Raw genomic sequence first — 25349 nt, 5'->3', positions numbered from 1 at the left:
TTAACACTTGCCCTTCTCGCACCATAGAATATTGTGGTCCCGGCAAGGATTTGTAATCGAGTTTCACATAGGTTTCGTCGTCCGTGATTATGCAGTTCAAATTTCCAGCAAGAATCCTATTGTACAGCTTTCGAACCCTCGTACGTTTTGGTTGTTTCTGCTTCTTATAGGTTCGAAGATTCAAACGTTCTTTAGCACGAAGAACCATTGCGAAATGGCAGCGGTTTTTGGTTGCGTCCATACTTTCTGGGACAGTCTTTACGAAATTAGGTTTTTATCGTGACGTTCACATAGATTCCGTCTAATGTTTGCTTTCTGTTGAACGAAGCTGCCTCACGAGGAAGTAAGCAATCCTACTGCATTGTCAAAAAGATGTGACGCTGTGGCGATAAATCTAATCGCTTATTAAAAATCCCCTATCCCATGGCAGTTCTCGTAGTACTAATGGTTTTGCTATCATTCCAGTGGTTACTAATACCACAAACGAATTTCCAGACATGACAGTCACGATCTTTTTTTGGCACACATCTACGGTCCTCCGTGAAACTGGCACCAATTGTGATAAATTGGTTGCACTGCTGAGTTCCCATCATCGCATTCATAATGCAAATGTCAAACCGTGAGAACCCTTTCGATACGTTAGCTCATTTGTACACGCAGAGAAATGGAGCATGTTTAAAATAACAAAACAGTTAGTAGAATTTTTAATATGATTTATGTTCATTTCAAGCTAGAATATGATTGTTTTGAACCAATTTCTTCCTTAAATATAAAAAATGTTCACTGCTTGATTTGAATCTAAACTTTGGTTTAACCAAACGAAAAATTTATTTGCTCCCAATGAATTTTGTTGTTGAAATAAATTAACTATTTATTACATGTCAACCAAAGTTGAATTGACGTTATCGAAATATCCGGGTTGACTCTCCTGCTGTATCTTCATTTCAAGAAAAAATAGGTTTAATTTATCTATGATCTTATTTGTGTACTGATATAACTAAGTTTACTGTTCAAATGAACCGTAATAGTTTTATTTCCAATAGACAAGAGCATTTTTCCCGCGATAATAATCCAGGGCATTTTTGTATCTCCCGCGGATAAAGTTTTTTACAAGTTTTATAGAAAAAGTTTATCTGCTTCTTCAATTAACTAAGGGATTTTCAATAATTCAAGCGTATGTATCGATAATTGGAAAAATTTTGAAAATTACATAACATTACATAACACATTTTCTTTGCAAAAAATATTTCATGCAGGATCTCTATTTTGACTGATGGAGCACCGAAGTCTTGAAAAAATGCAAAATTTAAAAAAATTGTATATTAGGAAACTGAAAACAAATAAAAGTAGTATCAAAAATTACTTCGTTAAATTAGTATGAAAGAAATTATTTTATTCCTGAAATCAAACAAAAATGTATGGTTTCAACAATCAAAAGCGTTAGTTGAAATAACTAATTTCAAGGAAATTTATTTCAACTAAAAGGTTTCGTGAATTTAAAGCGTTACAATTATTGACTTCACCTAGAGTTCGTTTCATTTAAAACTATATTTTAAGTTGAATTTACTGTGAAATTGTTTGTCAAGAGATTGACAGGAACGCGCAAGTAAAATATTTGTTATTTTTATCAAACTGTTCATTGAAACAAACTAATCCACCGAGAAATATAAACGATCATGTTTTGTAGTTTCAATTAGCAATATTTACAATATCAAACCAGATTTCTTTTTGTCACTATTTCAACAAAAATATTCGTTGGGTGAAACCCAAATTTGGTTATTTTTACGATTTTTTTCTCTGCGTGTATATATTAAGATTTCATGGCACACTTTGGTCGAAATGATAACAATGTAAGTAATCTCGCGCTCCACCAAGCGGTGAGTGCGGTCATTTTAGAAGGTACCGGGAACGGACCAGATTTTTTAAAATACTTGTAAGCACATACATGTCTTTATTATTTATCTTTGCTAATACCGTTTTCGTTTATTGATCAGAGCAGCCCGAGAGCTGACCCAGAGCAGACCCTGTCAGCTTGGAGCGTTCTCAATCTTCAGTTCAGCAACGCCATCGCACGGCGTCTCATTCAACATGTCATGTCAATTGTATGGGTGCACAGCCCTGCTATTTTGGCGCTCACGAATTTGACATTTCTCTCCCCTACTTCTATGTATGAGATTCGATGCGGACTCACCTGAGGGCGACATGCTCGCAAAAAAGGATGTTGCCAATGATTTGTTCGGGAAATCTGAGAGCTGGATATCTTGTTAATATGATGTCTTTGCCCAGAGTCACCAAAACAACATTTGATGAGTTTGTTTTAGCAACCTGGGGTCGCTCTAGATCGGACTCCAATCGCGTAGTTTCGCTCTGAAAATTTTCTCGGGTCGCACCACGCATCCATGCGAGTTTGTTTATTTTTTATTTTTTATATGAGTTGTTGTTTAGTGCGCGTACAACGTGTTCGTTTTACTCGGAGTCAGAGTCGCCCGTGTGTAGGTTCTAAAACGAAAACGGTATAAGATTCTAAAAAGATTTTTCGCAGATGTTGAATGCAATCCTCAATGCTTTTTTTTTTGCTTTGCATCCTTCATCAACACCACATGTATTACGAAGTTTAAATTGAAAATTTTGTTCATCGACCTGAATAAATCTGATCGTCTGGGCGATAATTATGAAACACATGGATCAATAAGTCCCGAGACTAAAGCAGAGATTGCGCTCATAGTAAACCAGTAACCACGTCTTTCTACAGTACTAACCTTTGCTTGAAACTGGTCAAAATTTTAAGTCGATCCGATCAGAAACAGCTCAGTTATCGAGGTTGGAGTAAAGTCGTTTTGTAGTTTGTTAAAAAAATGGGAAAAAACTGAGTTTCGTGATTTGATAAAACATTGTTTTTTAATGGAAACAACCATCGTGCAAGCGAAACAATGGATGTTATCCGGACTCTTGTCCATCAAAAGCAACGATTTGTCGGTGGTTCGGCGAGTTTAAACGTGGTCGTACTGACACAAATGACGCGGAACGCTCGGGTAGACCTGTGGAAGCCGTTACACCGGAAAATGTGAGTGAAGTGACAAAAATTATAATGAAAGATCGTAAAATGAAGCTCCGTGAGATTGATGAGATGACACAGATATCATATGGAAGTGTATTTACTATCCATCATGAAAAATTGAGCATGAAAAAGATTTTTTCCAAGTGGGTGCCGCGATTGCTTTCGATGGAACAAAATGCACTCTGCCACAAGTCAATGAAAATAATGGAGAAATTGAACGAATTGGGCTTTTATCTTCTTTCCCACCCCCATACTCGCCAGATTTAGCCCCCAGTGACTAATGGCTCTTTGCTGATTCTAAAAAAATACTCCAGGGAAAAAGATTTGGCTCAAATGAGGAGGTCATCGCTGAAACTGAAGCTTATTTTGAAGCGAAAGATAATTTTTTTTATAAACATGGTATTGAAAAATTGGAAAAACGTTGGAACCATTGTATCACCCTAAAAGGTGATTATATTGATGAATAAAAAAAAATTTTGCTAAAAAAATGTTGTTTCCATTGTTAGTCTCGGGACTTATTGATCCATGTGTTATTCTGTAGCATTCGTCACTTCTTCGATGCTTAGAATCGTAGAAATTATATGAATCAGTTTTCTTGCGTTTATTTTTTACTGAAGGTAAGGGCGGCACTCGCATACAAATTTAAAATGTTTTGAGTAAATCTCAGTTTGAACAAAATTATAAATTGAATTAGGAAATTTTTTTTATTTCTTCTCGATGATAATTTGTTTTCGTCGCGATTCGTTGACTGCAGTCAAGTAATCCGCAATATAACATGGTGATTCTACTAATGAGATGACTATTAGTACAACTCTATGAGCCTCACTGCGCACATTTTTTAGTAATGATTGCGAATTGACACAACGAAACACGATGCGTTAAATTTCCCACAGATGGCAACCATGTCGGAAAATTCTGAATACCGTCATGCGAAGTTAACTTTTGACATTTTCTTTTATGACGGCTGTTTTTGGTCAGCCTAGCGCACCCTCATATGTGGGTCTCGCTCGTAGCTTGTTGCGAATCGGTACTCTCTCTCTCACCGAATTCTCTCGCGTGTTGTGATACTTGCGCAAAACGCACCTCTATCGATCCGGCACCTGAGCATGAATAAGAAGCATAGAAAGGGTACAAGTGCGGTTATGTTCCGATAACACAATGCAGAAGAGAGACAACCCTACGTTGATAGCTGTCATTTTCAGAAGACGCCGTGAGAGTTAGTTGTTATTTACTCTCTCGGGTTTTGAGATACTACATTGCCATCATCCAATACAGATTTGCGACTTGCGAGCGAGGCTGATTTGGTATCGCACTCTACTTTCAGTTTCACCTAGACCGCGGATAGATAGTCGGTAGTCGAAGTTAGTCAGTATTCCATTCTCCGGAGACCGATTCAGAAGTGAAAATTTTCGAAGCTACTCTAGTTTCGTTGATCGAGGACGTTTTATTATAGAGAGTGCTGTTTGAGTATTAATCTGCTGCATTCAGTGAAAGAAAAAATTGTCGCCAAAGTTGCTATCATTGGTGAGCTTTCCTATAGAGCGGAAATACTAGACGGAGAAAAACGTTCAGCGGTACTTTCGTTGTTCATCTGATCAATCAACGCTGCTTGTTTGTTACCCTCAACATTCTGTGGCATATAACACATTTCTTCCGGTTCCAAGTACACAGTTTGAAACCAGTCGGATAATCAGTACTGGTTGAATTCTTTTTCCGATTCAGGGCAGATCACAGAGAACGATTTTCCCCGTGTTCGTGTTTCAAGTCGTGGAGAGTACGCCCGTAGCTGTCATAGCAACGCTTTCTGAGCACTGCCATTTCCGTGGCGTTTACTTCGACCAGACGAGTGTGAGTTGAGAAATAAAAAAAATATAGCTAGAATAATCTGCCAGCCACAACTGTTGTCAAGTGTGTGCGTGAAACACAGAGGGACGGTACACGGCAAAGCGAAAAGAGCAAAATCTTCCTGTTTGATATTCTTTTCTTTCTATTGCTCGGTTCGCTATCGTCTACCGCTTGATAATCATAATCAATTGTAATTGAAGAAAAATCAGTGTGTCGGTAACAAAAAAAAAAAAAAACTTCAAGTAAAATAGTATACATCACAAGGGTTAAGCGAATAAAAGAAGAAAGTAGCGTGTGAAAAGCGGTGAGTTGTAGCGATAAAAAGCGATCCAAACAAGTGAAAACACAAGTTGCAAGTGGAAAAAGAGTGGTGCAGAGAAAAGCTAAAAGTGATACGCGAAGCAAGAAGAAAAGGGTTGTTTTTTTCAATTTCCGCAATAGAGCAGCAATCGCTGATTTTTGTCATTGTGAGTGCGTGATTCCGCGAGTGATTGCCGGAGTAGCGTCGAAAGGCCGCAAAATTTTTCCCTTGCCAATCGTAACCATACAAAGCAAATCAATGATCATGGCTTTTAACGGAAACGGTGCCGGAGGTGGCCAGGACGGGCCGCACAACAAACGCCTCTGCACCGGTCAAGAGATGATCGAGACGGTTCCGCTGAATAGTCGGGTAAGTGTTCCTGAGATCCGGCATTAGATCGGGACCGAAATGTTTTTTTTTCTTCGGGGCAGTTTTTATCCTTATCAGGCTTGCCGAACGGGGAAAATGTGTGGAACGATTCGACAGACAAAGGAGATTGCGTACCGAAATGTCAAATAATCGTGGCTGCTTGGGGGAGGTGGTAAAATGAAGCCCCCTTACCTAACCGATAGCTACATTCATTGAGTAAAAGTTGGCTCTCCCTTCGGATAGGAAAACAGTTTTTTTGTTACTACACACATCAAGCACTGCTATGCCGTTCGGCTGGAACGGGTGTAGAATAAAGAGGAAAGAAAATAAAATACTGAGCGATTTTCTTTTCCATCTTGCCACTGCATTTTCGACATAGAGGGCTTTCGGCTGTGGTCGTGAGAGCTTTTCTGTTGAACATGACAGGACGAAAATGCGGTGGGTGATTTTCCAGCGTTGCCAAATTTATTGAGCGGCGAATTGTATTTGTATCAATGACCAGCTTGCTGTGATGCAAACAACAAATTTTGAATTTCGTTTGGCTGCAAATTCTAAGGGGAATACTATTGAAGCAGAGTAAAGCATGATTAACTTTGCTCGCAATTTTCTTTGCTATGAGTTGCTTCCCGGGTTAATGTATAGTGTGCTGGTCTTACAAGCCAATTCTTTGTTCGAGCCCCGATCTCGAAAGATTCCTAGTGTCAATAGGTTCGGAATACTAGCCATGCAGTCATTATGTATACCGGGAATTGAATGCGGTGTCTTTCGAAACTGAGAATCCACAAAGAGAATTTAACACCGAGTCCTTGCTTTGCTTTGCCGCCTTGTCGAGTTTCACGACTTTAATTAAAAAGAAAATAGTTTTTTACTTCGATTTTATTTGTATACTCTTACAGTTCACCGTGAATAAGATTAAGAACATTATAACATTAGGCGAATGTTCAACTAACTGTTTTCCAACTATTTCTGCCAATAATCGTTTTCAAATGAACATTTTTTCAAATTTCGCGCAATTGCGAGGAAACTCATAATTAGGCTTCAAAATCTCGTTTTGAATATTAACAGAGAACATACTGAAGAATTTCCCATATCTTTTATATCAATATGGGAGTATTTGAACAAAGAATCATAACAATTTGAAAAAAAGTCAGATTAGAAAACGTACATTGCCGAATTTGACGGCAAAGTTCTCTTCATAAATTTTAACAATTTTTACACATTTCGTCATTCTAGCACCTATACGCTAGGGAAATAAAATCAGAGTTTTTTAGTAGATTCTAAATGAGATTGTTGTTTTCCACTGTGAAAACTTCATTGATCCCTGCATACTGATGAATACTGACACCGACCCCGTTCAAATTTATTTGGGAAAGACAGGATTGTTAGTTCAATGTATGTTACTACTAGCAGCTAGAGAATCCTCTGCATTGCCACATTAATCACAGTAAGAGATAGTTTTAAGAAAAATTTTCTAATGTCATTATCATGTGTTTATCGCTCTGGGTAGCCGGCTACCGAGAATGCTGCAAAGTTTTATCGTGTTATATGTTAGTTTGTAATTCTCGTTGAAAATTTGGCGAACAAAGCGATTACTTTTCAAAATATCGAAAAATTCCAGACAGTCTGCCATCGATAGTCTCCAGTAAATAAATAAACAATTGATTTTATAGCATAAACAATTGATTCGCAATTAGATCTATTGGTTACAATACATTTTATTGTATCTTGACAAGATTTTTTTCGTTTCCAACGATTCAATGTATTGTTTCTTCGATTCTACAATTGAATTTATTGTACATGTGGTGTTTCAAACAATATGCAAACTGTACAGCTTTATCGGCAGCTGGGATGCATATCAAAAGTATCCCGAGACTACCGACCCATATTGCTTGAAATCCAATGCTTATTAGTTAGTCCAATTCCATCGCCGGTTTGTAATCCTTCTCAGTTAACTTGGTGCCTGAAATTGCAAAGAGTTCAGAATAGGTTGGGTTGGCCCAAGTTGACGGATTAATGCATATAAAAGTTGTATTTTCGAGCCTCGAACTGGAAGGGTTCTTAGTGTCGCAGTAGGATCATAGCACCAGCAATTGAATGGTTCTGTACGCTATGAATAAGTCAAATTTAACAAAAGGTATTATTAGCTCTTTGGAACCTACCACGGCGCGACCCGCAGAACCTATCACCATACCAAGATCGTTGTCAGCTATTAAATCTTGAATCATTGGAATGTCTTCGTCGTAATCAACAAGTCTCAATATTTTCGAAAAGCCTGAAAGGGGAAATTGATGCATCTGAACTGCGATCCCGCTAGGATCTTGAGAAGAACTCGTGATGTATCGTTATTATCAAATGGTTAAAATGTCAAATCTTCACATGCTATGACGACGTCAAGAACGTAAATTCTTTGAAACTATTCCAATACAAAGGTTTCGTCAGTTGATGCCCATGGAATCACCCATCGTTTATATTCGTTCCGAAATTACCGAAATCATGAGAAAGGCATCATCACATCGTTAGATGGATTAAACAGATATGTGCACTAACTTTTCTCAGAGATAGCTGGACCAATTTTCACAAACTTAGTTTCAAACGAAAAGGCTTAGGATCGCAAAGAAAACTAGAATTTCATTCACATCCGAATCCGACTCCTGGTTCCGGAATTACAGTGTGATAAGCACAAAAAGTTAATTTATTTTAATAAGTCAAAAAAAAGTTCAATTTTTTTAGAATAAGTCATTCACAAAGAAGCGGATTTCTTGGAATTATTTAGCAAAAAATATATATCTATTCCATTAATTTTCACATCGGTTTTAACGGCAGGGTCTTCCGGCGAGGTGAGCAAAATTTTCTAACTTGCAAATCTTGTTAGTTTATGGTCAAAAAACTCATTTCGGCAATTCCGGTCCCGAGAGCATCGGAAATAGTATACGATTCGACCGATTTTCACAAACCTAGATATAGAAATAGTCTTATGATCTTACAGATTTCTATGAAGTTTCTTTGTTTTCATTCAATAATGTAATATAATTTTAGGCACACTGCTTAAGCTCTAAGATGCCAAGGGTATTTTCTAATCTTAATTAACGACTAACTTAAAACTAGAATAATATCATTAGAATATGTGATCTTAGATTCTCGAAAATCCAGCGTTCAGCAGGCGATTGGCAGTGGTCGATGAATTGAATATTGCACGAGTCTTCCAGATGGCGTTGGTAAATATTTAGCGCTAGCCGCATCCTTCGGTCCGTGTGGGTCCGCGGGAAACACCCCCAGGCTACGAAAGCCCGGTGGGTGGCCCGCATGCTGGGTTTTCGACTGGAGCGGTCTTCCGTGGACGATGATGGTGATGTTACGGAAGAGAATGAAAAAGAAAGTAAATATTGTGGAAACGGGGTAAAAAGGGTTACAAAATGTCTGAAAACGACAGAGATCTAATTAGTTGCCATCGAGATGGTGAAGTGACGGGGAAAGGGGAACGAAAAGTTAGTGTCAAAAAAAAAAGATTTTGTTAGTTCCAATGAAGATGGTGGACAGGGACGAGGATCGAGAGAATCGGGCGGATGTTCTATGAAGTTTCATCCAGATCCAACTTCCGGTTCCGCAATTATAGTGTGTAAAGTGTTAAAATTATCACACTGTCATTAAGGGGACGGTGAAAACTGTCAAATCTCAGTGATACAGTGCGATTGCAATATATTGATCTTGACGTCCAAACGAATCGGTTTTGAGTATACCGGTCTTCAGTCTCCAATTTCGAAAGTACTGGAAATTGTGTTCAAAAACTAACAGAATTAATATCGTTTTCTCACAGATAACTGAATCGTAAACTTAGAACAAAATTAAAGTTTCAAATAGGTTGCTATAAAATATAAAAGGATTTCGGTTCCCAAATTATGGAGTGAATTCAGACTATGTAATTTTATTTAAACAGATCCATCATATTGGTCTGGTTCGATTATGACAGTGGTTGCCAAACTTTTTTGGTCGAATGTCCATATTCGATACATTAATATTTGCATAACACACCAAAGGATAAATTTTAAAATTCTGTGACATTCAGACTTTTTGCAGAAATTTCACTAGATATTTCTATGTAAAAACAGGATTTCTCCGGTATCCTACCAGATTAAAATAAAAACCATAAAATAACATTGGGCTAGAAAAACCGACAGCGATAGGGACCCAAAAAAATCTTACATATCATTACCCAGCAGGAGAATAGTATGTATAAACGATTGAGGGGGGGAAAGCTCGATCAGTTCAATTGACAAAACGATTTGTTTTTTGCAAAATGTTTTCACATTTCGCCATTTTCGATCATTTTTCTGTATATTTTTTTAAGGAGTTATGCTAAAAAGATAGCATTAAAGTTTGAATTATCCTAATAATTAAATTTTATCTCGATTTATTGGAAAAAGTATGCCATATCGCAAATCGCGATCAATTGCGAGACTTTTGCTTGAAGAAATAATAATTGACAAATACTTAGTAACAAAATAAATCACAAACTTACTGAAGTTATTCGCCGTATTCAAAAAACGCCCAGGATATTTTTTGATTCATTGAAATTGTGAGGGAAAATCAAAACTATTCTAGATCAAACAGTTAATTTCATTTTATTAACATCGGCTGTTGAGAACGTCATATTCTTCCATAAAGAAACGCAATAAAAATTCTTGAACCACACAAAGATCTTCATTTTCAACTCATCTAGTAAATTTAAATCAGGCTTTTACAAACTTGAAATCGGTTCAAGTATCCAGATAGGAATTCCCAAATTTAATGTATCGCTAAATGTCAAAATAAAGTCCTTTTAAAGAGATGCTAATAAATGCAATATTCCTTTAGATCATAATTTTGCTTATTGTTGGGAAAATAAAAACTGATAAACTAAAGCACTAAAACAGCATTTACTTAAAATATTTTCAAGTATATGCTGCTTTAGTCATCGAGAGATTTCATTGATTGCGTTCCAATTGTAAGTTGACTTTATTGAATTTAGCGTACCAATATACCGTGTACGCTATGTCGCATCTGGCACTCGATACAATACCACGATAGAGACAAATCGTTCGTTGAAACGACTGAAATGATTACTCTTTGAAAGTCAAGGATCTTCACTGAGTGATAAAATTGTAAATATCGTAACCGTGAACGCTGCAGAATGGCGGGTAAGGACGCCTATTTGAACAGTATTAAACTTGTTACACTGGCAATTCTTTGTTGGATGGTCGACCCGGTGCTATTGCCGTGAAATGAGATTCGAGTAATCTACTTCTCTGGGTGTATTCTGCACCGTAGTTCAATTTAAAAAAATTCTTCGATTCTCTATTGAGTTCAGGCTGCTTTCCAATAAGGTATCGGTAGTGATTGAGTTAAATCAAATCAGCTCAACTTATCAACTTATGTAAACCTTCCATTCTGTTATCGCTGTAGATAAGCGGGCTGGAAAATCTCGATCCAATTGTTTTGTGCTATACCTACACACAAAAAAAATTGAATTTTACAGATGACTTAATCCCTCATACGATGTAATTCAAAAAAACCTAATTTGTCAAATGACGGAAAATCTCATTTGTAATGACTTAATGTTACTTGAATTTTACTGGTTTCTTGAATTTTACTGGTTTCGACTGTAACTTGCGTTCGGCTAGCAGGTGCGACTGTATGAATTCAAATGCACCTTTTACCAGCCAAGCAGATGCATGCTTCTGTGGCTCGATCGATTAACAGACGTACTTGCGATCCAATGATTCTCGGTTCAAGTCGCGACGCTCTCAGTATTCTTTTTCTTTTATTTCAATGAATTTCATGTATGGAGTTTTAGACACAATATTAAATGTTCTTCCACGTAAATGTGCATCTAATAAGATGTAAAATCACATGGTTTTTTTAAAGTGTGTACCGTTCCACCTTTCCCTATTCTTTTCCTTCTAGAAATCCCAAATCTCCGAATTACGCAAGGAATGTGTTATAATTACGTAGTTATGTGTTTCTCCACATTTTATTTTCAAAACGAACTTTGAATCATACAATAAAATTGTTAATATAGTAAATTGTATAGTGTCATCTTTTCCTATACTTTTCTTATTTTTCTTATAATTCTCACCTCAATTGAAAGTTTTACTGTTCTATGCACATCCTTTTATTGTTTAAGATGATTGAAACTAATAGATTTATTAGAAATCTTCCCCATGGATCTATATAGTCTTGTCAAGAATTTATTTGCTCTGATCCATTCTTTAATCAATTGGTTTCAAAAGGCTTCGAAGCCCACTATACACGTTTCATTACCCACTTGTTGATTATTACTTGTGGAGTTTACTGCCCACTAGAAATGAGCTATCGCTCAGTTATGTACTGTATAGACCAGTTTGGGAATCACTAGTTTATTGGGAGTACAAATTAGTTCGGTCCGTTCTCAAATGAATATTGAACATCTACAGCTGATGTCGATAGTTTCAAGTGGTTGGACATCTGTCATTAATATTCAGGTCATATTGCTTCGATTTCTTAAAAAAAACCTTGTTTTTCACTGTGTTAATTATGAGCGACTTTGTGTTAACTAAGCAGCATTTGCGGGAAGTTTTAGTTTTCTGTTTTAATTGAAAAAAATGCAGCTGACGCGCATCAAATGCTTGTGAATGTTTGTGGTGATAATGCTCCAACTTATAAATCACGTAGGGAATGGTTTCGACATTTCAAGAGTAGAGATTTCATTGACAGACAAACAGTTCATTGGAAGTGACTCTACAAGTAGTTTCTGTTCGAATAAAATTCATGGGAGCGACTCAAAAGCAAGGCAGTTGGGTGCCTTACTAACTGAGACCGAGAGACATCGAAAGGAGATTTTTCACTGGAATACAAGCAGACATGATAGAGTTATTCTTCTGCATGACAACGCTCGGCCTTATGTCGCAAAAGTTATGAAAACTCAACGAGTTGTTTTAGTCTTTGTTAAGACGTAGAGCCGTCTTGAGCTAGTTTTAATATGATCAGTATCTAACGGGGAAACAGATTGGAAAACTGACATATGAACACAATGATGTAATGAAAACCGCGAAAATGTTACCGCAGAGACGGGACTCGAACCCGTAGCTAACTTCTAACCGGGGAAATTGTTTAGGTACAGCGAAGCATGCTTAGTTTTCGTCCAATCAATTGGACTTTCTCTTCATGTGTTTTCATATGCAGGGTAGTTTAATTGGTAAAACAGTTTCCCCGGTTAGGAGTTAGCTACGGTCTCGTCTCTGCGGTAACATTTTCGCGGTTTTCATTACATAATTGTGTTCATATGTCAGTTTTCCAATCTGTTTCCCCGTTAGATACTGATCATATTATGAAAACTATTTAGAAACGCTCAAGCGGGACATTTTGCCGCAGCCGCCGTATTCCGCTGACATTTCTGGTTTACTTCTTTCGCAGAAATCGAGAATTTACTTTAAACATGGATCACCTCAAAAGACGAGACACATTTTCGAGATAAAACTCGAAAATTGCCTGAAAGGTGGAAAAAAGGTAACCGGCGATGGACGATACTTTAATTGAACTTCAAATTCTGTTTATTTATTTTTTTCATAAATACGTTTATTTCTTAAGGCAGTTTACATAAATTTTTCTTCGCCGTAGTATCACTTCACATTTACATAAAATTCTTATCCTCATATAATTCGATCAATTTAAATTTATTAAAACATATTCCTGTTATTACTTAAATATCATCTTAGGTAATCTCGGAAATATTATTTGAACCAAACGATTAACTTCTATAAATTATAAAATAAGTTGTTATTTTCAGACATTTTGTTGATAATTTAATAAACTATTTCGATTTGATACAATTACATAATTTCTATTCTAATTTAGCTATTGGTTGAACACATGGTCGCAGCTGGAATCAAAACTAAGTGTTAAAAGGGTCCTTTATTAAATTGAAACTCCAATTTTATTATGAAATGATAAAAAAGTTTCATGTATGGAAGGTCACGACAAGCAAGAATGTCTCGAACTGGGACATTGGATAGTCTACCTTGGAAACGGAAAGAATTTATTAGTTTAGATCTGACATCACGATACTCCACGCATGTCCAAACGACATGATCAATATCCCGATAACCTTCTCCACAAGCACAAGGATTAGTCTCGGAAAGTCCAATTCGAAGGAGATGTTCGTCTAACGTGTAGTGATTGGACATGAGTCTGGACATCATACGAATGAAATCCCTACTCACATCCAGTCCCCTGAACCATGCCTTTGTCGATATTTTGGGAATAATTGAGTGCATCCACCGACCCAGATCATCTCTATCCCAAGAAGCTTGCCAGCTGGAAAGTAATCGATCGCTCATAAATTTCACCCTCAATAACACCACATTTGGCTAAAATATCGGCTCTTTCATTGCCAGGAATGGAGCAATGAGCCGGGATCCAGACTATAGTGATTAGATAATTATTGTTCAATATGTCTTTCAGGCACTGTTCTATTTTGCCTAAGAAAAACGGTTCATTCTTGCCAGTCATGTTTGAGCGAATGGCTTCAATTGCACTCAGACTATCTGTGAAGAGTAAATAATAATTTGGAGATAGTGTGACGATTTCACTCAAGCTAAAATGAACTGCTGCTAACTCTGCTATATAAACAGATGCAGGTTCTTGAAGCCTGAATGAGGCTGAAACATTAATGTTGAACATACCAAATCCTGTCGCTTCTTCAATTCGCGATCCGTCCGTGTAAAACATTTTCTCAGAGTCAATATGCCTGAACTTACTTGAAAATATTTTTGGGATTTCCGTCGAGCGTAGATGATCCGGGATTCCACGCACTTCGCGCTGCATGGATGTATCGAAAAATAAAGTTGAGTCAGGGGCACTCAGAATGCTGACACGGATAGGAATATATCTTGATGGGTTGATTTCCTGTGACATGTGGTTAAACTATACTGTCATGAATTTTGTTTGAGATCGAAGCTCGACTAGTCGTTCGAAATTATTAATTACCATGGGACTCAGCACCTCACATCTTATTAGCAGGCGTGATGAAAGCTCCCAAAATCGATCTTTTAATGGAAGAACTCCCGCCAGAACTTCAAGACTCATTGTATGTGTCGAATGCTTGCAGCCTAAAATCCTCTGTTTATTTTATAATAAATATATTTTTGAACCAAAACAACGGAATGAATTAATTTATAATCTCAATATGACCATGTAAATTTGGATACCGGGAACAGTAGTCAAAGAATCAGAATGAAACTTGCATTAATTTCTCAATTAACTGATAATGAGAAAGGCTTCATTACAGCACTAGGTGTTTGAAGAGTTCCCAGTAATAATTGAGTGCGCAATTTATGACAATATCGCCTGTTAAAATTCGGGTAAATTTCCAAGCTCCTTCGATAAAAATATTTTGCTGATAACTATACCAACAACAGTTTCGTTTGTCATCAGTAGTCCGAATGAGCATTGTGAGTCACAAAAAACCGATAAAACCAAATTTTCACTCCGCCCGGTTCGGCAACACTGTCCAGGATCTTGTTCCCTGTCATCCGCCATACTTGTTTGCAAAGTTTCTCAACGCGACCGTGCCACGAATCGTGGCCACCTATTATGTAAATATCAATTCTGGCAGGACGCAAAAAGGGTACTCAAGGATAACTTCAAACGCTCAGCTTTCTTCCTTGTTTCTCTTCTGTTTATGATACTCGACGTCGCCCTCGTAGATCGTAGATAACTTGGGAAAGGTGTACGAACATCAAGTCGTTAACAACAAACACCCTTCAAGCCATCATCAACCATCCCACGGAAGTAGAAAAAACAACGATTATCGCTGCCGGCACGAAAGCGGAGTCGGAAGGGGCAGGGACAGTTGCGACCGTGTTGACAGATCTACTGGAACGGTGGCGGAGGCTGTCATAATGACGAATGCTGTTGATTCTGTTTCGCTTTCTTTCGGTCCGAGAAACAGCGGGCGGATGGTTTGGAGGATTTGGTGAATGTCGACATAAGGTTTGGTTTGTATGTACTTGTATCGGTGTAAATTGCACCCCGTCAGTATTTCACTGCGACGTGCTGGAAGGATTGATTAGAACAGAAGGCTTTTGTTTTAACTCTCAGAATAGCGTTTATTCTACGAGTGTCTCGAGAGCTTTCGAAAAAAGAAGATGTGAAGTGGTTGTTCGAAACAGCCGGAATATGTTCATTTGTTTTGGGTTTATCATTTTAAACAAATGGAAACCAACTGGTGTAATAGGCGCACTGAAAGTTCGGACGAAACATTTGTGGAGGTTCGACTAGAAGATGACGAACTAGCTGTATCGTTATAATTGACTATTTTGATTGAAACGCACGTATTCCGAACAGCACGCAATAGCTGAAAAACTTGTGTTCTAGGTAATTAACCCTGCAAAGGCCAATCATCATTTTCTGTGATGCGAAATCCATAAAGTTGGTAATCATATTTTTGAAATGAAGCCAACCCCACTATCTCATTTTTTGTTCGCTCGACTACCACTATCAAAGTACGGGTTGTCAACGAAAAAGTAACGAAAGTGAATGATGACCACCTTCTGGTTTGGTGTGATATCCCCATGTTCACTCTTTTCCTTCCTCCTTCGAGTCCTCTGGGTAAACTTCATGGACGGTAAGAAAAGCCTATGCCAGCAAACAGTGAACATTGTTTGGTGTTGAAGCTCCCGTGAATATAAAAACCACAACAAAAATCAATAAACATACACACACTTTGCGGTCTTCTTCGGTTTCCAGTGGTTTTATTTCCTTTTTCGGTATGTGTTTTACCATTCGTTTTGCTTACTACAGTAGACGATTTGGTTAAACCTTTGCTAGTCTGAGAATGTTAACACGAATCCTTATACAGGAGCTTGGAAACTATTTGTTGAAAACAGAGTAATCTCTTGTGCTATTGAGATTTCAATTGGGTGTTCAGTTACAAACGGTGAGTGCAGTATAGTATGTCTGGCATTATTTAATTGTTACTTTCATTTGTTAGTTTTTCTTTCACAAAAAATCTAAAATAATGAAAATTGAAACAGCAAACGTTCGTACCTTGACATGGAATGTTTCTTTGTGACAGTAGTAGCATTTACCATGCAATTATGAATTGGCTGCGATGGTCGTTGAAACAGACGTTTCACAACGGAATTGTAGTATCCTAATTTTGAATTGAAACAGCAAATTAACATTTGTCGAAAAATGTTACTTATGATTTACCATTTACGAAAACTTCAAAACAAAGCCATGGACTACGCCCTATGCATTGAATCGCTAACCCGGGACTAGCAAAGCTCGAGCCCCGACCTTGAAGGATTCTTAGTGTCAGAAGGATCGTAGCACCATGCAATGGTTCTTTACGCTTTGAATCGGCTGCGAAATCTGTTCAAACAGAAGGTCAAATTCCACGAAAGGGATGTAATACCAAGGATTTGCTTTTATTAGAGCTTTGTACATATTCGGAAAAAAATTCCAAAAATTTTTACAACTGTGTTTAATTTTGTCAGTATTTTCGATTTTAGACTAGTTTTGAGCAGAAAGAATATAACACACTTTATGTTGTTTATGATTGGTCAGGAGTTTAAGCCACATTTTCATTTTCTGCAAAGTATAAAACATGCAGTATAGTAATCAGTAAAGTTCAACGGTATAGTATTTAGAGTACTGCCTGGATTTTGCATGGAAATTTTACATTCTCAAACATGAAATCTTCCTGGTTAGACAAATCAATGCGTATTTTCCACGCATAGTCCTCTGCCAACGTAGCCCAGGTCTCGTAGCCATACAGCGCCAATGAGCGTAATTTTGTACGCGTAATTTTCTTGCATAAAATACATCTTTGTTTTCCTTTACTGGTATCATTGCTATCTAATTTCGACGCAATTCTAGTCCGTTTTATCTAGCTTCGGTTTCAGTTCGATTTATGTTTCCATTATCATCGCAAAATTATGTGTCACAAAATCAACATCGTCAGCTCGGAAGATCGTACCGATTGTGTCAATCCTCGCTTTCAATGTGCTCAGAGACCGGTTTTGATAGACTTAAATTCAAATGGAAAGGTCTTAGTATTAAACAAAACATTCTGAAATTTTATTAGGATCCGACTTCCGGTTCTGGGTTCACCCTGTATTAAATGTAAAAATATCAGTTTTAACAGTGTTTCGTTTTAAAGCACCGGGTAAAAAGAAGCAAATTCCTTAAAATGTATAATAACATTTCTCTAGCTTGTAGATCTCCCCGATTTCCAGTTCCGTTCTCCGATTTCCAGTTTCGAAAGTATCAAGTTTTCACCGTGTAGTGATACTCGTAATAAGGGCCAGTGATCAAGAACTTCAAAAGAGTGTTTCCAAAAAAAAATCTAGTTTGCAGATCATAATAGTCTATGACAAAATATGCTCATATAAGGATATCATAAAACCAAATTCGAATAAAATAGCTGATTGCATAAAAAGTTCCGGATTTGAAACACGGCGATATGTTTTGTTTTATCTTTTCTATCTTCGGTAAATGGTTCGGAAGGTCGACTATCATATACCAATCATCTTCAGCTCGTCGAACTGAACAAATGTCTGTGTGTCTGTGTTATTATGTGGGTACAGAACAAAGAGGCGTAGATCTCAGAGATGGCTGAGCCGATTTCGATCGGACTAGTTGCTAGTGATGTCTGATTTTTTGTATTAATCGATTATTAGGTTTAATAAAAGGGTCGATTAGTGTAATTGATTACTATTAAGCATTAATCGATTAAGGCAATTAATCAATCAACTGTAAATTATTCTAAACAAAATCAGAGCTGCCAAATGAAAATCTGTGTTGAATATCAAATCTTTACCATTAGCACAGATAACAGATATACAGGCTCGAACAAAATTTTTCAAAATCCTGTGTAACTTTCAAATTTGCTATACGTTGAAAACACTACTGCCACCTACCGAGCTTGGTGCTGACCAAAGCAGGAAACGTACTTACAGAAAAACAGAGGGACCCAGTCAGAGTGAAAGTTGAGCCGTACTCTAAAAGAGTCCTTTTGATTAACTACTAGTACCATTCTCGCTTTTGATTTGCCAATGTTAGTCACCAGCTCGGCTTCGCTTCTCGCGCTCACTATGTCTGCAGCCTAAGGCTAAACGTTATCTACTAAGGCTGTGAACCATGTCGCGATTAACTTTAACTTTTGGTTGATTTTTTTCAGTGTCGGAAAATAACCATCGATCTGTCAAAAATAACCATGCTCTCGAATTTTTGACATCAAAACACTCAAGTGTCAGATTTCAACCAAAAGTTAAAATTAACCGCGAAATGGTTCACATCCTAACTGATATAAATTTCGATTAATTGATTGCTATTAATCGATTAGCTCGATTAGTGGTACTGTCGTTAATAGATTACAAATATTCGATTACTTCAGCCTTTTAATCGATTATTTTGATTAATCGAGTAAAAAAATAACATCAAGTCCAAGTTGTTATACATAAAGGTTATCACTGAGAAAATCAACTTTCGAATCGATCGTCATATACCATTCGAATCAGTGCTTCGAGATTAGTAAATGTTAGTTTGTAGGTGTGCGTGTATGTGTGTATGCTACGAAAATATGTAGTCGCTTTTCTCGGAGTTGGCTGGACGAATGTTTACAAACTTAGATTCTAATGAAAGATCTCTTGGTCCTATACTTGCACCAAACTTCTCAATTTTCTCAGAGATCGTTTAACCGATTCAATTCGTCAGAAGTCAGAAAGTAAAGGTCATTTACCATTTACTATCCGAACCGGCCGGACATATCAGAGACTCGGATGATTCGCATCGCTGGGATGCCTAAGTTCGACTCCTCTGCCAAAAGGTAGAAGTTTAGATGCGAGAAACCTTCTGCTTACATAAAATAACCCTCCACGTCTCACTTTTCTGCACTTTAGTTTCACATCCTTGCTCTTACTTGAGTACAGTTACTCTCACAATCTCTAGTTAGTTTGATATTAAAAAATCGAAAAATAAAAAACTACTGACTGACCATAAGTCAAAAATTAAAATGTAAAAAGTTGCTACTTAGTTACGGTGATTTCAATTTGTTGTTAAATTTTAAAAAAAATTTGAGTACTTCGCTAAGCTCTTATGAAGTTTATGAAGTACCCCTCTCAATTATGGTAATTTTGCATTTGTTACTCAATTTATTTTTTATTTTTTGAGTTCCTCGCTAAGCTCATATGAAGTTTACGAAGCCCCCATTCCAAATAAGCTTGAAAACAAATCGAAATCCATTGGATAGTTTGTTGCTAATAAGTTGCTATTTAGTTACGGTTATTTTGAATTTATTGCTCAATTTCTTTTTTTTTTTTTGAGTAATTCGCAAAGGTCGTATAAAATTTACGAAGCCCCCTTTTCAAATAAGCTTGAAAACAAATCGAAACGCAGTTCGTGCTCGCATCTCACACGACGCAGTCGAAAATCATTTACGGTCGCAAATCATTTACGGTCGAAACAACAGAAACAAAGACAATACAGTACTGTGAACAATAGAGTGTACGGAATGGTCAAATACGATTTAACAAAGCCGGAATCTTGGCCTACAAGACTAAATTCAATTTGTATAGATTTCAAGCGTTGCAAAGTTAGACCAGCAGCAAATGAAATTGAAATCTTACTTAAAGAACGAATGCATCTAGACGCTAATAAAGTAACTGAGATTCAATTCAACAAGGCGTCTAACTGTGTGTACATTATGTTTAAACGTGAAAGCGATGCAATTGCATTCGCTTCGGTTAACAACGAGGTGCACAGTGTTGAGTGTGATAACATTGAATACAAAATCTCTGTGCACATGGTGGACAATGCCATAGAAGTACGCATGCATGACCTCCCCCCGCAGGTCACAGATCAGTACGTTCGGGAGAATATGTCGCGGTACAGTGAAATCCTTTCCATCGAAAGGGAAGTATGGCGGAATTTTTTCCCCGGTATCCGGAATGGCGTGCGAGTGGTACGTATGGATCTACGTAAGGCAATTCCATCTTACATCATTTGTGGTCAAGGTGGGACACATCCGTGTAAACGCTACCTTACCTATGAAAATCAGCTGGTTACATGCCAGTTTTGTGAACAACCTGCACACTACGTATCCTTTTTCATGAAAAATTTGCCTCGTTTCGATTTTAGTACTGTCCGTTTTTGGCAACAAAATCATTCGAACATGACAAATGGTTTAGAAAGATGGCAGTATTTTCGAACTCAAAACAATTTCATATTTATGTTAATTTTAACTGCTTTCAGCAATTATTGTTGAAGGAACATAACTTTTTACACCCATATGCCATTCGAATCAGTTCGTTGAGATCAGTAAATGTGTGTGTGTGTGACGTAAAAATATAACTCAGTTTTCTCGAAGATGGCTTGGCCGTTTTCTACAAAGTTAGATTCACATGATAAGTGCTATGCTCCCATACAAGGTTCATGCATTTCATTTGGATCCGACTTCTGATTCCGGAGCTACAGGATGATATGTGTAATGAAATTACAATAATTTCACTAATTTTTTCTTGTAGAGGGCTGCTGACCGGTTTCGTCCATCAAAGGTTCAAATGAATGGTTTTCAGATCCCATGAAAAACTTTTTGGTTTTTGATCAGATCCGACTTTCGGTTCAGGAGATACAGTGTAAAAATGTCAATTTCACAATCGGGTTTGTGGCCAAATAAACTCATTTCAGTTTTACCGGTATTCGGTTTTCGATCCCATAAGGTACCCAAACGAACGCACTACGATTTATCATAGATGGCTACACTGATTTTCAAAAAATTCGAACAAATGGGATGGTTTACAGTCCCTTAGGTGAATTTAACAGATTTCGGCTTTATAACGAGAGCATCGGGAATAAAGAAGCTCAATCGTTTTTTCAAAGAAGGCCATATACGAAAATTTAAATTAAAATTCTTATGGTCCCATACAAAATTAATGATTTTTTTTCGATTCCGACTTCCGATTCTGGGAGTACTGGGTGTTGAGTTTTTCTAAAATGTAAACCGTCACAGAGAAACTAAAAACACAGAAGAATATTCATGCGAAAAACACATGCGCACTGCTAAAAATTGATATCATCTTACTGCTAGGTGGATTAGGCACTTTTTTAAATGGTCAAACCGTCATGGAAAATAGTAAAAAAACTTCTAAGTTGAGCTCAAAACTGTTTCAATTTGTACTTCATATTAGTTAATGTTTGAATAAACCAAAATTCACTACACCGGTTTCGATTCCGGAAGTACCGGAAATAGTGAACAAATCAAAATAAAATGGAGCTCACTTCATTTTATCATAAATGTTTGAATCGATTTTCACTAACTTAAATATAAGTTGAAATGAAATAAAATGTGGGTGGGTTATCAGTTAAAATCAAAGTTCGGTTCCAAATTTTTCACATTTCTTTGTCAATTTCTCATAAAGACTGCCATTTCACAATGGTTCAGAATCTGTCAATTTTTATGGCTGCGTCCTGTTGTTTACACTCTTCTCTAACCACTTGTGCAGTTGTTTATTCGTTTTCATTAGTTTGTTTCGAAATGCGTGGACTTTCAGTAGAACAACGTCGAAAAATTGTGTACAAATGGTGTACAGAACGCAGACTGTCACTGAGAAAGATAGCAAAAATGGAAGGAGTAAGTGAAAAAGCCGTGCGAAATGCAATCAGGAAGTTCGGTGAGGATAACACTTTTGAGGATAAACCGAAAACGGGTCGAAAGAAAGGTCCTGCTAACCCTCAGTTGGATAAACGTATACTGAAGGCGTTCGAGCAAATGAAGGAGGTGTCAGTTCGGGATGTGGCCAAAAAAGTGGGCACTTCGAAGTCAAATGTTCCTTGTGCTAAAGAACGTTTGAATCTTCGAACCTATAAGAAGCAGAAACAACCAAAACGTAGTCCGCAACAAGAAGCATCGATCAGGCCGAGGGTTCGAAAGTTGTACAATACGATTCTTGCTGGAAATTTGAACTGCATAATCATGGACGACAAAACCTACGTGAAACTCGATTACAAATCCTTGCCGAGACCACAATATTATACGGTGCGAAAAGGGCAAGTGTTAAACCAGTCCGAGACATCGATCGAAGTCGAAAAATTTTGTAAGAAAGCTATGGTCTGGCAAGCAATTTCAATGAACAGCGAAATATACATCAAGGAATGTTTACAAAAACGACTTCTACCCATGATTCGAAGCCACAAGGATCCTGTTGTCTTCTGGCCAGATCTTGCTTCTTCCCACTACTCGAAATCAACGGTAGAATGGTATATTACCAAAAATGTCACTTTCGTCCCAAAAGACATGAATCCACCAAATTGCCCACAACTTCGACCAATTGAGGAATTTTGGGCATTAACGAAGGCACATCTTAGGAAACATGTCTCGGCAGCCGAAACCATTCAATAGTTCAAAAAATATTGGAAAAAGTGTCAAAATTTGTCGCCAAGAAGTCTGTACGGAATTTAATGAGGAAAGAAGGTGCGCCAGCTAGTCTACAATGGTTAAGTAGCAAATGTTGAGAATAATATTCTGTTGTTGTAGTCTAATATTATCAGTATATCGAATGAAATTTAAATATCTAGCACTTGTGAATTATTTACAGCGAAATCAAAGTGCGTCCATACTTTCTGGGGCAGTCTTTATTATTGATTATAAACACGCAGGGTAGATTAACACAGGTTATTTTTCTATTGCTATTGGAACAAATGACATTTTCTTCAAATAATCAGCAGAATCGGCATTTTAATCTAAGGCTTTTCTAGAAGTGTCAAACATTTTCAGCACATTTTTACTGACCTCAACTAGTCCTGTTATAGTTATAGAATTATGCATTCGTATGAAAATGACAGTATACATATTTTTTAGAAGGTTTGTGTCCCGTATTATTTTTATGTTAATGTAAACTTATTTGACTCGAAGCGAATGATAATATTTTGAATGGCATTGAAAACAATCTGCACTTGATTCCTGAAAACTACGTTTCAAGGTAAATGCCTCATTCTGTTGACGTGAAGTGTATTCCAATGAATATCACCACCACTATAGTCCACAAATTCAACAGCTAGTCACACCAACCGCTAGCACAAACCAATTTAACTTTGGTCCGGAACAAGCACAGAGACAGCAAACAAAACAAACAAAGAAATTCAACCGACCGGCCATTTTTTACTGCCACGCACCGAAGAGTAACTAAGAACCGGATCAATGACACCGTCATCTCTCACCATCCAGTTCGCCCGGTCAGGTTTGGAACCGGCTCTGGCTATGGCGTTACTTTTTTCCCCCTTTCGTCACTCAACCCCGATCCTGGCACCAATGTGATACGAGCAGCAGCAACAGCAAAAACAACAACAACAACAACCACAATGCCGGCTTGCTCGCCATAGTCCTTCACCGTCCAGCAACCAGTGCGTGTTATCTCCGTGCTACTTGAATAAATTAATAACAAAAAGCTCGGCTTGCGAAGGGGAGGGTGGCACTTCGAAGCAGCGTGCAGCTTTGATTTTGCTTGCATTCGCTGAAAATCGTCCATCGAATTGAGCTCTCCACAACCAACCGGAGCTCAATCGGACAAAGCAGAGAGCACTCGCGGCGAAAGTGGACCCCACTAGCCATCAGATGCCAACGGTTTCACATGTAGCTGAAGGACGTCCTATCCTGTTCCAATACAAGGCATCCATCGACGGACAGAAACAGAAAGCAACAGACATAAACCCGACGGAACGAGAGAAACCGGTCATCAGCCAGAAAAGATGCGGGATCGAATAAATCATTAAAAAATCGAGAGCAACTGTAGACAACAGAAAATAAGTAATGAACCAACGAAAGCGGCAAAGAGCGGCTCTGTTAGCGCCGCTACAAACAAAACCTGCTTCGTCGCGTAACACAAGCACCCGATACACGTGGTGAATGTGAAACGAATCTGTCAAAATTTGGAAAGCATCACTTAAACATCTGATCTGTCCCGTATTTACGACCTCGGTGGACCCCCGGGGTTTGTTAATGCCAGGGTTGACTGGGGCCTGGGGTGCAGAAGTGGCAGACTCCGAACCAGCAACGGTTCAGTTTGTAGCTTCGTTTTACTTTTGCTTTTCATTTCTGGCCGGGACCAGCCATCAAATATGGGTCGATTCGATAACAACAAAAGAAGGAAAAAGGATTGCTCACTTCGTGGATGGTCTTTCATTCTGTTGCGCTCCGTTATTATTGATGTTTTGATGAAAATTTCACGAATGAGAAAACAAGTTTGGTTAGTCCCTTTCACTATGGTTGGGTGAACGAGAGTAATAAAAAAACCGGCCTCTGTGGGTTCGGAACGATTGCGCTCCGGTTTCGGAGGCGATTCGCTCCGTTAAACAGAGCATTACTTTTCGGCGGGCTGCCGGTACTTTTACTCGTTGAGTTCACGTTACTTTGGGTTTATTATTATATTCGATGTCGCTCTGTAAAGCAGTTTCCCGTATTATGATGCCGTCGGCTAATGAATGCATTCAGAATTTTTAGATGATTCGGAACGATAATGGTTTATGATTTGGAAAACTCGGATCTAGAATTATTAATACATATAATTAACATCTTTTCAGTATTTGTCGTTTATTTTTATCTCTATCTCGAAATGCGATTAAACAATTATTCCACGATTCCTAATCTATTCAGTTATGTCATTTCATATGGATATAGTAATGTTTTAAGTTCAAATCACTATATTATAAGTCTTTCATGTACCATTTGGATATTATTAATCTGTTGGTATAAAAGATGAGGAG

The 25349-nt window shown here is 37.6% G+C and overlaps 1 protein-coding gene across 3 annotated transcripts in view; it reads left to right on the top strand.

The window, feature by feature from the left end:
* The first annotated feature begins 4378 nt into the window (after positions 1-4378).
* LOC131435352 (heterogeneous nuclear ribonucleoprotein L) overlaps positions 4379-25349 on the top strand; it is a 655533-nt gene continuing 634562 nt past the window's right edge. The window contains exons 1-2 of one of the 3 annotated variants that reach the window (XM_058603156.1): positions 4380-4582; positions 5104-5573. In XM_058603156.1, coding sequence (XP_058459139.1) covers positions 5463-5573 — 111 coding nt within the window. In that variant the 5' untranslated portion in view covers positions 4380-4582; positions 5104-5462. Of the gene's footprint in view, positions 5574-25349 lie in introns of all 3 variants that reach the window. The other 2 variants (XM_058603157.1, XM_058603158.1) reach the window with 2 other exon arrangements.

This window comes from Malaya genurostris, chromosome 3 (genome assembly GCF_030247185.1).
Source record: "Malaya genurostris strain Urasoe2022 chromosome 3, Malgen_1.1, whole genome shotgun sequence".
In the NCBI taxonomy this organism is placed as follows: Eukaryota; Metazoa; Arthropoda; class Insecta; order Diptera; family Culicidae; genus Malaya; species Malaya genurostris.
The sequence above is the reverse complement of the archived record's forward strand: the minus strand, read 5'-3'. Positions and strand labels throughout refer to the sequence as shown.